Here is a 13,659-nt window from a genome sequence, read left to right on the forward strand (position 1 = left end):
TAGAATACATAAATGTCTTTGAACTTACAAATGAGATCTGACATTATTAACTTTTTATATTTTATCACATATAGCAGACTTTTTTTAATTTTTATATATCATGCTGTACCATGTTCCAAAAGTTACATTTGTAGTTTGTAATATATACAAACTACAGTATTATTAAAATTTAATAGTGTACACTACTAGAAATAATTAGAGGATTACCAATTTGAATGACATACCTTTGCAGTAAGGTATTTAATAGCCTCAATTAAATACTTAATAAATATATCACTGCATTAAACACACAGTGTTTCTATCATTTTTCATATTTAGTTTATTTTTCTAAATTAATGTACCTCTAATTATTCCGACATGTGTGTATACATATGAAAGTATAATACTTTGTACATGGTAAGCATAAAAATTAAAATAACATTTCATAAATCTTATGCTTGTACTGTATATACTCACATATATAAGCTACATATATGTAACTATGCTGTGACACAAGGGACAAGCATTAATATTAACGACATCACGCTCTGCAGCAACATGATGTCTGCAAACGGTACAAATCCACGCATTGCTGAGATCCATTAGCGGTTTTCCGGAAATGATACAAGGAGGAAATCTGGTCATACAATTGGGACACGCGACGCACCAATCTGGTACAAGACTTTCGCAATTTGCACATTCCTCTTTGGGGTTACGCACATCTTTTGGGCTGTGTTTGGTGAAAATATCCACTGCCAAGTCTTCATATTCTTCTCTCATTGATTCTGAAATAGTTTCCAATGATTCTAACTTAATGAACGCCTTGGAGCAGACTGCAAAAGCATGATTAACAGCACTGGATAAAGCAAGCAAGCAGTAAATGTCCTCAGATTCCAAAATGTCCTCATATTCTCTAAGTCGTAAAGCTGTTTTCATAGCTGCATCAAAGTTTCCTGAATATATCTGCCTGTGAGCCAATAAAAGGAAATGATATGCTTCTGCACCCTTCCAAGCATTCTCTATCACCCGAGTGTCTTCATTGTTCTCTGCTAAACCCATCACAATGTTGCTCCGGGCCCCTTTAATTGCTGGAGCACTATTAATATGATCCTCAATCAGCAGTGCTGCCAAAACATAAATCTTTTTTACACGTAATGGATTTATTCTACTTTTCGTCTGCTCTTCAGCCAGCTGGAAGAGCAACTTGGCTGCTTCCAAGTTGTAATTTGCTTTCTTGTACAACTCTATTGCTTGCAGTCTCTTCCCATTTGATAGAAGATGAGTAGCATACTTATTCAACAGTTCACCAATTTGAGCCATTTTGTAGGTCCTAGCTAATTCAACTGCTTGGTCCCAATGATTGAGACGTACGCAAGTGTCCACAGCCAGCTTCACATCCCCATATTTTATGTAAGCTGCAACTGCCTGGGAGCACATACCCACGGATGCTAACATCCTTGCAACTGTCTTCAATAAAGAACTCTTATCTGGTAACTGTTGCACTGTTCCTGCCAACTGAACAAAATCTTCCAACTTATAGTAGCACTCAACAAGCTTCTCCAAGTTTCTACTTTTTTCATAGTACTCTCTTGCTCCCTCCCAATTCTGTCTTTCAGCATAGTACTCACCAATTTTATTATAAGCATATTCCATCTGCTTGTCAGATCCACCAATACCCATTTTCATTAACTGCACTACACGGAAATAGTCTCCCAATTTTTGACGCAATGAAATTGCCAGATCCCTTCTATCCATGTCCAAATACAGTTTCTCCGCTTCATCATAATTACCAAGGTATGCCGCTACCTCAGCTTTTTTCAATTGATCGTTATGTACGTTCTGCAAACGCTTTATAAATTGTATACCTAAATAATCCGTGCAACGGACCATCGCATTCTCTGCAGTCTCTAAATTTAATTTCTTCAATGCCGACTCCGCCAATAAACGCCACAAACGTGGATGCGGATTGTCTTGAATGAAGTTGTTGGCTTCCTTCAGTCCCACTTTGTCCAGTAACTCTCTTGTATCTCTCAGAGATTTTACTTCTAAATCTACTATTAATTCATTCTTTGTGTCCTCTGGTCTTTGCATGAGATCGTCCAACAGAATGCAACGTATCTCTAAGTCCTGAAATGAACAAATATATCCAGAACATGATATTGGTTCTTCTGGATCAAATTCCCTTAAAACATACATCCTGGTCTTTTCTATGATTGCCAATAAAGTTGGATTATCTTGTGCCCAACACATGGCCCACACATCTTTTCTTTCAAATTTATTTATATCATCTCCTGACTCACCATCCTTAGAACTGTTTCTTTTAGAATCCACCTCTAAATCCAACATAGTTAAGATACCACTTGCATCCAAGATAGATATACGAGATGAGTCGCAATTAATTGCAATTTTAGAAAGTTTACAAGCTGTATTGTACCTGTTTGTAAGAGTTATCTGTGGTAAGGAATAGCGCTGAATCATTCCTGATTCTCTACCTACCAACAAAACATTGTCAGTTGCAGATAAGCAACAAATAGGGTCCATAGTTGCTTTAGTGTTAATAGGTGTTTCAAAAGATCTGTCTTTGTCTAAATCTTGAATTACTTCTGTCACTCCAGTTGGAGTTTCATCAATATGATAAACCATGTCTCTTTTAATTCGCCCTGTGTGTAACATGCTGTTACGTGGAGTACGGTAACTCCATACCAAAAAATTATTTTTAGATGCGGTAATGACAACACTATTAGTCATGGTTACCCACAATGGCTCCAAATCTATAAACTTTGTGTCTATTGGAGTGGCTATTGAATTGCAAACTAAAAGAGCATATTGTTCAAATCCTTGTGCAAGATCGTTCTTTACTGCCAACACACAGTGATCTCCATATGAAGCTATCGATATTAATGCTCTTACATATTTATTACAACATGTATTATTAACAGTGTTCCAAAACATTATGCAAATGCCATCTTTACTGATTTTTTCATTTGTATATACAACTGTGTTGCTGAAGTAAGCCCATTTGTAATCCAAGCGGATATTTGCAAAATATATGTGGGAATCAACCGACAAAGCGACTCTAAGAGATCCACCTTCCCATGCACAACATGTGACTTCTCTACCAGGTACTTTCAGAATTCTCATATGTTTGCCAAATGGAGTATAAAATTGAATAACATTCGTATCCTTTGTTTCTCCATTACCTAATAATGGCATCATACCTGTTACTGCCAATAAAGAACCACAACTATTCCAACAACACCATGCTGTTGTCATTCCAGTTTCTATTACAATTGGATTATCATCGTTTGTGTCTCTCATAAGTTGTATTCTACCATTTCTGTAACAGACAGCTAAGGTAGGACAATCTAAAGCAAAATAGCCATTTCTTCCATCATACCATTGCAATGACATTATTGTTTCTATCTGCCCACTATTGACTGGTATCATACTTAACTTTGTTAAAAAGACACCTTGATTGTCATAAAGATGAACTTCTCCATTTTTTAAACCAAACAGTAACAATTTTCCATCTGGAGACCATTGTACAGCAGCAAGAGATACATTCTTCAATTCCTTTCCCCAAATTCTGTTACCTTCAACTGAACCTACAATAACTGCTCCATCTTCAAAAACTATGCAGATCTTTAGACCATCCAAACTCCATGCCATTCCTTTGACAACTGATTTATTGCAGTTATTTATCATTTCATCATACCAAGAACCTTTGTACAACATCCAAACAATTATCACACCATTCTGATCACTCGAAGTCAATTTTTGGTGCTGTTCATTCCAAGTAACTACTTGCACATGACCATTATGACCTTCTAAAGTTTGGTTCATGCTTAAATTACTGGCAGCAGTTAAATTACGAGACTTTCCACCGCTGGTAGAACTACTAGCATTGGAATCCACTCGAAGTACTTTCAATAGTCCATCCTCCCCACCAACTGCTATATAACCTTCTTTTTGATTCCATGCTATACAATTAAGTCGGAAATTGTTTGGTATTGCTATTTTTTTACTCAAGTACACGAACATCTTGTCAATGTTGAATGTATCTAATAAACATTTAATGTATATTTCTTCTTATTTGATAAACTTCTGAAAAAAATAATATAATTCCAAATTACTCTAAATTATTTTAATATTGGATTTGTACATTTCTTTGTTAAAGTACTCACATTATTGTACAGTAATAAACTTATGGTACTTGTTAATCAATGAACAATACTTATTATCTGTCAACAATGTTTTCATATTATGATGTTTACTGTGTTAGAGCATTCTCATATGAACTCCTAAAATATTGGATTTATTTAATTAGTGCATTTAAACATTTTTAATTGTTTGCATAATTAAAAAGAAGAATTAAATTACAAAATTTTTTATTGTAAACAACCATTGTTGATCATAGGTATATATTGAATTGAAAGGTTCGCACGTGTCCATTCATTCTTACCATTTGAGGGGAATACGACACATCAAACGCATCCCCTCCTTCTCGGTGAGCTTCTGCTTATCGCGCTAATGTAACGCTAGATGGCATTATTTAAATATTATAATTGGTTATCGATTTATTAATAAAAAATACATACATCTGTTTTTTACATATATATAAAAAATATTATTTACATGTAATAACTAATATATATTTTTCAATAAGAACTACTTTACAAATACAAAATTTGTGTTGCTATGAACTAACATACATAAATTGCAGTCAATATTTTTCTACCATATATAAAAATATAGGGAAGCCAAGCATTAAAAATGAGTAGAAAAATATCATCGGCTTAATATTATATCAACTTATATTTTTTCACAATACTATACAAATGTAATACTGTACATATAAAAATATTAATTTTCAATTTATAATTCCAATATTAATAGGTTTAAAAATCACAAGATTGTGCAATAATTTTGTCGCAGCACCTTTCCCTCTCCATAAACAAAGCCAATCCTCGTACACATCAAAAGACATACTAACAATTAATGTACAAATTTCTGGACTCTCAATAAATACCTCTGGATCAGGATATCCGATAATATTTTCACATCCACTGACATCGATATGTCTCAGTGTTGGAGTATACTTTAATAATAAATTCAAAGATTGTCTACCTACTCCTTTGTTTCCTCTGAGCACCAATTTAGAAAGATTCGATGTTTGTGACAATATATTTCGTACATCGATATCCAATAAGTCACTGGCAACCAGTTCTAAGCATTCTAAGTTTGTGAACATAACATCTGTATTATTAAAAGTGTTTTTGACTAAGTTAAATTTACTTGAAAAAGCGGTACTTGACAAATTTAAATTAAGCAGTTGCCTTTGTAAAGAGGTACAGAGTGAATCACTATTGAAGTTGTTCCAGGAAATATCCAAATTTAACAGGCTACTAATCTTTGAAAGAAATTGAATACTAGGCAGTTGACAATATCGTAACATCAGACTTTGAAGTTGCGTCAAAGGGATAAGAAGTTTGCAAAGTACTTCTTCACTTGTTAATCCAAGTGGATTATAACTAAGGTCTAAAAGCTTAAGTTGTGAGGGTAATTTTTCTAATTTACTCAAGCACTTAGAATCAATATCACATCCTTGAAGGCATAATTCTTGTAAAGTCGATAACCGTAAAATGCAGTCATTCAGAACATTCCCTACTTCGTGCAATTCTTTACTGGATAGATCTAATATTCGAACGTTCTTCTGGTATGTTAAGGTTTTTAATATAGATATAAGTTCTTTTGTATCGACATCCTCCTGTTTTAATCGGAAGATAAACGTGTTCTCACACGACTTTAAACACTTTGATATGGATTCACGAACGTCTGAAAATGTTAACAATAATAATCACAATAAGAGATGAGTAAATATACTTTAAACATTGATTAACTCAAACAAGAAATACTTACCTACGTTGTGAGTTTTACAAATGGTCTCATATCGCTCAACGATGGATGGTGTCTCTAATTCAGTTACTTCACATTTAAAATTTTTAACAATGTCTCCTTCATTTAAAATCGTAAATATGTTATTAGAATTAATTATTATACCGTTCATAGTTTTTAAATCGAACTGCGCCTTACACCCGCTATCGTCATAAAATTTCTTTTCGATATCTTGTAAAATATCTTGCACCGACGGTTTCGTCGCGTTTGAAAGTTCTACCTGTGTTTGAAATACTTTCCCTTCGACAGAAACATTTAAAATAATCGATTTTATTATAACATCAGCTTCTCTTGAATTAAATTCTGTGGAAGATGGGTTTATAGGTGAAGGTGTCCGAGAAACAGTGTTTTTAGTAAATCCAATTGATAATAAAGACTTCTGTTGCTTTTTCTGTTGAAATCTGCATACATTAAAAGAATGCATTATTTCGGTATTGCAACTATCGTTACTTCCCTCTTCCGTCAGATCAAGATTCTCGGCTTCTACCGTAGGACTTTGAACTTTAGTTTTTTTTCGTTTCGAATTTTTCTCCTGATCAATATCATCATTACTCGATTTCCTTTTTATTGTTGAGGTGAAATTTTCATTGGGAAACCTTTCGTCAAAAATACTTTCATTAATATCGTCTTCTAACCAATCATCCAAAAGAACCTCCTCATTATTTAAAAGTGGATTTACGGTGCGTTTAGTACGAGTCAAAGATGTTCCGATTGGATCACTTCTATGCTTTAAGTTGGCTATAGTTCTTTTGTAATCTTCACCTGCAGAAATATTTTGTACGGTAATATTCTCGTTATCAGTACAGTTTCTTATATTGCGTGGCGATTTATTTGATTGTTTGCAGTTTTTCTTCTTGTTTACTGGTATCATAGCAGACAACTTTTGATGCATTTCATTATAATCAACTTCATCTTCGGAAGACAAATAATCAACACGATTTCTCCACTGCTCTAAACAATCTAATACAGTATCATTTTCATTTGCTATAAGTTCTACATTTGCTCCATATTCTATTAGAAGTCTCATCATCGAAAGATTGCCACAAGATGCTGCATCATGAAGAGGTGTAACTCCCTGACACATAATGCTTCCAACATCGTTTACATTTGCACCGTGCTGTAACAATAACTTTGCAATTTCCACGTGACCGTGATTAGCAGCTTCATGAAGAGGAGTCCACCCAAAATTGTCTTTAATATTCATTGGATGACCATTTGTCAGTAACTTCTCTACATCTTCGACATTTCCGCTGATGCACGCTATATGAAGCTGCGTTTCACCTTTTTCATTTTTTTTTATTGTAACTGATTTTTTTCTGGTTCGAGTCCTACCTTTTTTATTATTTTCCTTGGCTCTCATTTCCGTTTCTACATCTGACAAATCTTCCAAGCAAATATTTGCACCAATGTTAATTTCTTCTAACTCATCTTCACTATCGGAACTATTGGATAATTTTTCCAGCATGTCCAATTTTTCCTGGAGCATTTTAATCTCATCTGCTTTTCCAGAATCAATTAAATAATTTAATTGTTCTTTTAAAACAGAGGTCTCCAAATGAACATTAGCGCAAGTTTTTGCATTGTTCCAAGCTAGCTTGTAAATTTCTTGAATCTTATCGTCAGTCGCTTTAGTGGCTATTAGTAAATCTGCCAAAAATAAAGCAGATCGACAAATTTCACGCGAATCCGTACAAAGTTCTAGTTCTCTATATGCAAAATCTAACGCTTCGTTATATCGTCGTACATCTTTCAGGGTTTGTGCTAGACTTAACAAAGCTGCCCCTATACGATCGCTTTTAATTTCTTCCGCACACTCTAGCATCTTTCTGTAGTATTCGATAGCTCTCTCCAAACAACGCGCGGCAACAGCTGCATCTCCTAGTGCTTCGTAAAGTCTTAGTTTGCCGCTTTCACTTTTTTCTGTACTTAAAGTTTCCTCAGTCGCGTTCAAAGTTGCCACTACAAAAGATTCATTATTATGAAGAACATCATATTTATTAATTTCATACAAAATGTATATTTTGGAAGACATACCTATTCTGAGAGTCTTTTCTACCTGTTGTTTAAGATTGTGCGGTAAATTATCCATAAGATAGAGGGAAACCAATATCTTGCGCGATTCACACCATTTTTCCATTCTTAAAAGTAGAACTGCCCGTAGGAATCGCGCCTCTGCTTTTAAAGACGTATTATCAACCTCAGTCGCAGTTTCTAAGTGTTTTAATGCTAATTCATAGTTGTCTTGCCGTTCATAAATTCCACTTAGAGCAATTTGTGTTCTGTGAAAATCTTCTCGCAAAGTATGTGTTTCGCATAATGCAGCAGCTTTCTCCATTAAATCAACAGCCTGTTTATGTTCATTCTGAGTTTCCAACACCAAACCTAAGTTTAAAAGTAAGCGTGCCCGCATTGTAATCAATTCCTTCAATTCAATATCCGTATCCCCTAATCTAAATAGACAATTAACAATTTAAATACCCTTTAATATTATATTATGCCATATGTTGTATTACCAAAAAAGTTAATATTATATTTATATGAAGAATAAATAATACTATACTCATTGCAAAGACGTATACTCTTCACATATGCTTTTTTTGCACTTATAAGGACTGTAATCTTTTTCTCAGACTTTTCAGCTAAACTTTCAGCCCAACAAAAGTATGTCCTACCTAATGTAGCATAAGCTCGTTGTTCTTCTAATAAATTGCTTATCTCCTTGGCTCCTTCTACTTAACACAAAAATATTGTTATTATAATTGTATTATATAATTTCACTAATCACACAAATTTTGAAAACAAACCCAAATATTGATTCTGATGTTCCAATGCTTCCTCATAACTGCCAAAATTTGCATGTGTCTCTCCAATCATTCTATGAGCCACAGCAATATTCAATTTATCTTCCAAGATGCTACAAATTTCCAATTGTTCTGTATACTCTTGTAAAGCATTTTCAAATTTTCCAGTTTCAAAATATATATCTCCAAGTTCTTTGACAACTTCAGCTAACTGTTGAAGATTACCGTCTCGTTTGACCCGTTTCTTTTTTTTAAGTAATCCTATTATTCCATAAAAATAAAGTATGTGAGCATATTATTAATAAAAGTATAATGTCTCCAATTCAATATCATGATTACCTAACTATAACAAAAATTAACAATACAATACTGTTCAACTAGTCCACAAAAGAAGTAATATTATTTCAATATATATAGTGATTATTATATATTAAACACATTTCTCAATTGTTAATAGCAGAATATATCTCATACAAACAAAAGAATTTAAAAAAAACACAAACATTAATAATATATTTTATCTATGATTTATTTAGTTATTCATATTAAAATGTAGCAATCATAAGTGCTTATTAACAAGTGAATAAATAAAATATCATATAATAAACTAAATCAACACTCACTTTCTGTATCCATTGTGTAAAAATGTAATTTATTATAAAAACAAATAATTCACATTCGATTTACAAAGTTTACTTCCTTTGCGCTCAGAGCAAGTTACGACACAGACACAAAGCCGAACATAAACTGAAAGTATAGTCACGCGCGAAAAGTATCAAACGCAACAGCAGACGCTTCATAACGGTAAAGAAGAGAGCATGAAGTGCCATTGATGGAGAAGCGAAGTGAAATTGTTAAGTCACTAGATGTTCGAATAATCATCGATAGCTGAAAGAAAAAACAAGGTACTGTCAAACTTAAAAAACATTTACGCGGAATGTTATCTGTAAAATCATTATCTTGCAAAGTGAGAATGAAAAATTCTAAAGTTCGTGTAACCGAAATAACGTGAATTGGAACCGTGAGAAAACAATTATATTCTAAAACCTTTTGACACAGAGTGCAGTTAAAACCGTTTTAATCCAATTCCACTGAACCGATAGTGAGTGATTATACGCGAATTACGGTACAGTTTCTTCAATAAAGTTTTGTGTGCGTGTGCAGGTTACTTCTATATTTCTTCATCTAATTTGAGATGTGCGTAAACTTTAGTGACTACATAATCTACGGAGCGCATGTACGAGCTGGTACAAGATAGTACCGTCTGTGGAATGTACTACCACAGACAAGATATAAAACAAACCACAGATGAGGTATAAGCACAGACGAGATATATGATAGACGTCAGGCAATGCTTTTTCGAGTCACACGAATCAGGAGCTGTGAGCTCCTTTACCATTTCTGTGTCACTTCCAACATTATCGATCCGGTTGAATTAAAACTAAATATGAAGAGAATTAATTATTTTTACTAAATTTACTATAACTTTTCAAAATCCGCGTATTCTTAGATCCCTATTATGTAATATATGTTTTATATTCTAAAGAAGGATTGATCAAACGATACTTTCATATCTTTTTTGCCTTACCATTTTTACCGACTGCTGTAATTCAGTTGAACATAGTACCAAAAAACGCCATTTTTAAGTATAGAGTGCGTTACAAAACCACTGATTTTTAATGTAGTCGGTACTTCAGTTCCAGTCATACCAAGTTCCATAAGATGCTAGATCTATTCTTTATCTCGTCTGTGCCTATACTTTGTCTGTAGTAGTATGAGCGTTCAGCAGTAGGTAACCTGTAGCGCTTGAAAGTTCATTCATTCCATCAGACTTCAGTCGGGCCGTGTTGTGGGTCGTTGAAAGGTGATGGCTGGTGTACGTCGTGGAACGGTGACACGAAGTTGACATATTGTGCGAAAACGGTATCAAACGTGTCTACATTCTTCTCTCTGATATCATTTTATGATCCTCGTCAGATCCACTAATGGCAGGAGAGTTGAGTAAAGAGAGGTTCACGGGTAAGCTTGCATTTAGATGCTCCCAACGTTAGAATCCACAGAAACTTTGGATCGATACGCGGATTCTCTTGATGCCGATGAATTCTTTTCATCGCGGATGCTGTTTCATATTTTTTATTTTAATACGATCAAAATATAAGATTTTTTATTGCCTTCTATTTTCCAAAGATTTCTTTTTCATAAAGATCGAAGAGTACTTAACGGAATTATTTTGTCCGTATTTGTAATTATAAAGATAAACTGCTATTAATTAAGTTGTTCCGCTACGAGAGACATACAAAAGAGACGTCTCTTCTGTCGAACGTTCTACAAATTTTATGTAAATCAAAGGCGTGTCATTGAACCAATTAAAATAATTACCTTCTCACGTCATTGAAAAATATTACGAGAATTGATTGCTTTCTTCCCTCGTATTTTTAAATATAGGAGTTAACTATTACATCTCTGAATATCTTATGTTGTTAAATTTAATTTTAGTTTAGAGAAAAAGATTGTTAAAAATCAAATTACAATATTAAATTTATTGTTCTATAACCTACATGTGATGAAACTATTTACAGTGCTGTTTCTTTTTTTAGACCTAGAGCTCTACATACGTATGTTATTGCATAATGTGTCTGTATTTATCTTAAAGATATTCTTTACTTTAAAGTTCTTATTTTAAATATGTTTTTTTCCTCCTAATTTAAATTCTGACATATTAATGCATATTATTTTTACATCAAGGAACGTTTGTTTTCAATAATCAAATTTTTAGTTCTAGTTCAACCAAGGCTGCTCCTTCACTTGTGTACACCGGAAAGCTCCACAATGTTCTATTGCAATATTGAAATTCATCAACGATGGAAGAAAGAAAACTCTCAAAATCCTGTGACATTCTGGCAAGATTGAACGAGACTGAACAGAAACTCTTTGAAAATCAAAATCATTGTATAAAGCCATTATCTATTGCGTTTGATGAAGTGGATGCTGAGATTTTAATCAATGATAAAGATTCTATCAATGATTCAACGAAAATCAACTGCTGTAATACCTTTTCAAAAATATCATTATCTTCAAAGGATACCCAGGTACATTTTTTCATCAGTACTCATAAATTTTTCAACTTTACATTCAATCTAGTTTTTGGAACATAGATACACTCATTTGGTTCTTGATTTCAGAACTTTAAGGAAAAAGAGGAGGCATGTTCTACAAAAAAAACTATTCAGCCACCCTCACCAACTACTCTACAGTGGGGTAGAGCTATAGCCGAAGTAAAAGAACATGCTGTAGCAAAATTACAAGATGAACTTAAGAGAGCTCACGAGGAGTTGAAACTAAAGGATGAGGAAGTTACAAGACTTTCAAGAATCAAACAAGATGTTGAAGCTGAATTGGAGGAACTCACTGCCAGTCTCTTTCAAGTAAATCTTATTGTTTACATTATATATAAAGATATACAATTATCAAAAATAATGTAAAATGTATTATACATAATAGGAGGCACACAATATGGTACGAGAAGCAAATGTACGTCAAGCTACAGCAGAGCGCCTATTGGAGGAAAGTCGTATGAAAGCCGAAGTTTTAGCTGCTGAAGTGGCAGCTCTGAAAACATTAGTATTAACTTCAACACCTGCTAAACCGAACTTCCATTTACATCCGCAAATCGATACGAAAAGTCGTCCAAATAGCGAAGATGGTCAACAAGGTCTATTTGCAAGAAAACATAGAAGGTAAAATTGTTTCAAACTCTATGAGTACAATACATATGCTCATATGTAAAAGTAATACAATCGATATTTGATATTACGTTTTAAACGTTTCTGTTTCTAGGTCACCATCGCATTTCAATCTAAAGTACGGTCGAGAGAACTCTCCACCAGATTCTCCGCTAAAGGAACAAAGGCCATCTTTACCATCGGATCGAGAGACTCTAGAAAGAGATTGGAAGAAAGAGTCAGATAAGGAAAAGGACAAAGAATGTAAAGACTTTGGCCTTGAAGTTGATCCTAGAGTGCATACAGAGTTTCTTAAGTGGAAAGCCAATCCATGTGTAGACAAAGGTGATCCTTTTGTTGGTAGAATTTTTAAAGAAGACATCGACCTCTGCCTTGATTTCCCTAATAAAGAATTGGGTACAAAAGTTAGGCAAGCTGTTCTCGATGGTATTATCTTTATAGAAGCGATCAGCGACAAAACAAAATTCACTTTTCCAAAGTAAGTCATTTGTTTTGATACTAAAACGATGCATTTAAAATTTTATATATATATATATATACACATATATAATGTACTCTTCTCTTTTAGAAAATGTGTACTGCTCGAAGCACCGCGACAATGTTATTATCGCATGAGATTCGGAGATCAAGAAAATCAGTGGTACAGCATATCACAAATTTGTCGTAATCGAGTAAGTCTCAAAATTCCATAAATAACTTAGACTAACATATAGAACACTAAATGTAAAATTATTAATTTTCTATAGATCATAGCAGTCTGCGACTTCTTGAATTACTTGCGTTATATCGAGCGTGGCCTTGTCAAAAGCTCAGGTAAATCTCACATTTAAGTTTCATTTAAGACAAAAAAAGTTATATACTAAAACAAACAAAATTAAAAAATACTAATTAATAGTATTTTATTTAAATTTTTAAGTTTGTGAGAGATTGCACGCGGTATTTTTTCTTCGCGCAATTAAGTGGCGATAAAGAAATTGAAATGAAACAGTTCAGCTTGGATTCAAGATGGAACAAAGGCCTTGGTTAGTTGGTTAGTGTGTTCAATAGTCATCAAATGTTCGATTTCATTTTCAATATTTATTTAGAAAATAAATTGAAACTACACAATAATAATACAATATATATTTGACCAAATTAGACGAACGATACTCCTTATATACAGGGCAGAAAAACACATTTTT

The 13,659-nt window shown here is 33.5% G+C and overlaps 3 protein-coding genes and 1 long non-coding RNA gene across 10 annotated transcripts in view; 2 read left to right on the forward strand and 2 right to left on the reverse strand.

Moving 5' to 3' along the window:
• The window catches only part of LOC143148924 (guanine nucleotide exchange factor for Rab-3A), a 66,919-nt gene that overhangs the window by 52,067 nt on the left and 1,193 nt on the right, over window positions 1–13,659 (forward strand). The window contains exons 1-8 of one of the 5 annotated variants that reach the window (XR_012992641.1): window positions 10,586–10,754; window positions 11,512–11,824; window positions 11,918–12,160; window positions 12,237–12,472; window positions 12,573–12,956; window positions 13,047–13,149; window positions 13,225–13,291; window positions 13,395–13,508. Coding sequence is in view for 3 of the 5 variants with exons in the window: in XM_076315753.1 (XP_076171868.1) it covers window positions 11,597–11,824; window positions 11,918–12,160; window positions 12,237–12,472; window positions 12,573–12,956; window positions 13,047–13,149; window positions 13,225–13,291 (1,261 nt within the window). In the remaining 2 variants the exon portion in view is untranslated. Of the gene's footprint in view, window positions 1–9,511; window positions 9,641–10,585; window positions 10,755–11,511; window positions 11,825–11,917; window positions 12,161–12,236; window positions 12,473–12,572; window positions 12,957–13,046; window positions 13,150–13,224; window positions 13,292–13,394; window positions 13,509–13,659 lie in introns of those variants that run through there. The other 4 variants (XR_012992640.1, XM_076315752.1, XM_076315751.1 and 1 more) reach the window with 4 other exon arrangements.
• Window positions 274–4,430, reverse strand: Oseg4 (intraflagellar transport protein Oseg4). Its single transcript, XM_076316005.1, has 3 exons — window positions 4,360–4,430; window positions 4,164–4,280; window positions 274–4,083 (listed from the first exon to the last, which is right to left on the reverse strand). The coding sequence occupies exon 3, from the start codon at window positions 4,018–4,020 to the stop codon at window positions 466–468; it is 3,555 nt and encodes a 1,184-aa protein (XP_076172120.1). The 5' UTR covers window positions 4,021–4,083; window positions 4,164–4,280; window positions 4,360–4,430; the 3' UTR covers window positions 274–465.
• Window positions 4,705–10,055, reverse strand: LOC143148922 (tonsoku-like protein). 2 transcript variants are annotated; one of them, XM_076315747.1, is made up of 7 exons: window positions 9,783–10,055; window positions 9,359–9,623; window positions 8,739–8,996; window positions 8,495–8,666; window positions 7,969–8,384; window positions 5,899–7,893; window positions 4,705–5,814 (listed from the first exon to the last, which is right to left on the reverse strand). In XM_076315747.1, exons 2-7 carry the CDS (start codon window positions 9,369–9,371, stop codon window positions 4,850–4,852), a joined length of 3,819 nt encoding a protein of 1,272 aa, XP_076171862.1. In that variant the 5' UTR covers window positions 9,372–9,623; window positions 9,783–10,055; the 3' UTR covers window positions 4,705–4,849. The 2 variants fall into 2 exon arrangements, with proteins under 2 accessions (XP_076171862.1, XP_076171863.1); XM_076315748.1 differs by having other exon boundaries at window positions 8,495–8,663; window positions 9,783–10,054.
• Window positions 9,661–10,721, forward strand: LOC143148926 (uncharacterized). 2 transcript variants are annotated; one of them, XR_012992642.1, is made up of 2 exons: window positions 9,661–10,048; window positions 10,566–10,721. It is a non-coding gene; the product is annotated as an uncharacterized LOC143148926 (long non-coding RNA). The 2 variants fall into 2 exon arrangements; XR_012992643.1 differs by having other exon boundaries at window positions 9,661–9,972.

Source organism: Ptiloglossa arizonensis, chromosome 7 (genome assembly GCF_051014685.1).
Source record: "Ptiloglossa arizonensis isolate GNS036 chromosome 7, iyPtiAriz1_principal, whole genome shotgun sequence".
Classification (NCBI taxonomy): Eukaryota; Metazoa; Arthropoda; class Insecta; order Hymenoptera; family Colletidae; genus Ptiloglossa; species Ptiloglossa arizonensis.

Bases quoted from the DNA above. Each gene is read 5' to 3' on its own strand.
- LOC143148922 (XM_076315747.1), bottom strand. The intron at 7,894-7,968 runs GTATGTCTTCCA...AATCTTTTGTAG, and splicing joins AGAAAAGACTCTCAGAATAG to TGGCAACTTTGAACGCGACT. The intron at 5,815-5,898 runs GTAAGTATTTCT...TAACATTTTCAG, and splicing joins TTGTAAAACTCACAACGTAG to ACGTTCGTGAATCCATATCA.
- Oseg4 (XM_076316005.1), bottom strand. From the start codon at position 4,020: ATGTTCGTGTACTTGAGTAAAAAAATAGCAATACCAAACAATTTCCGA.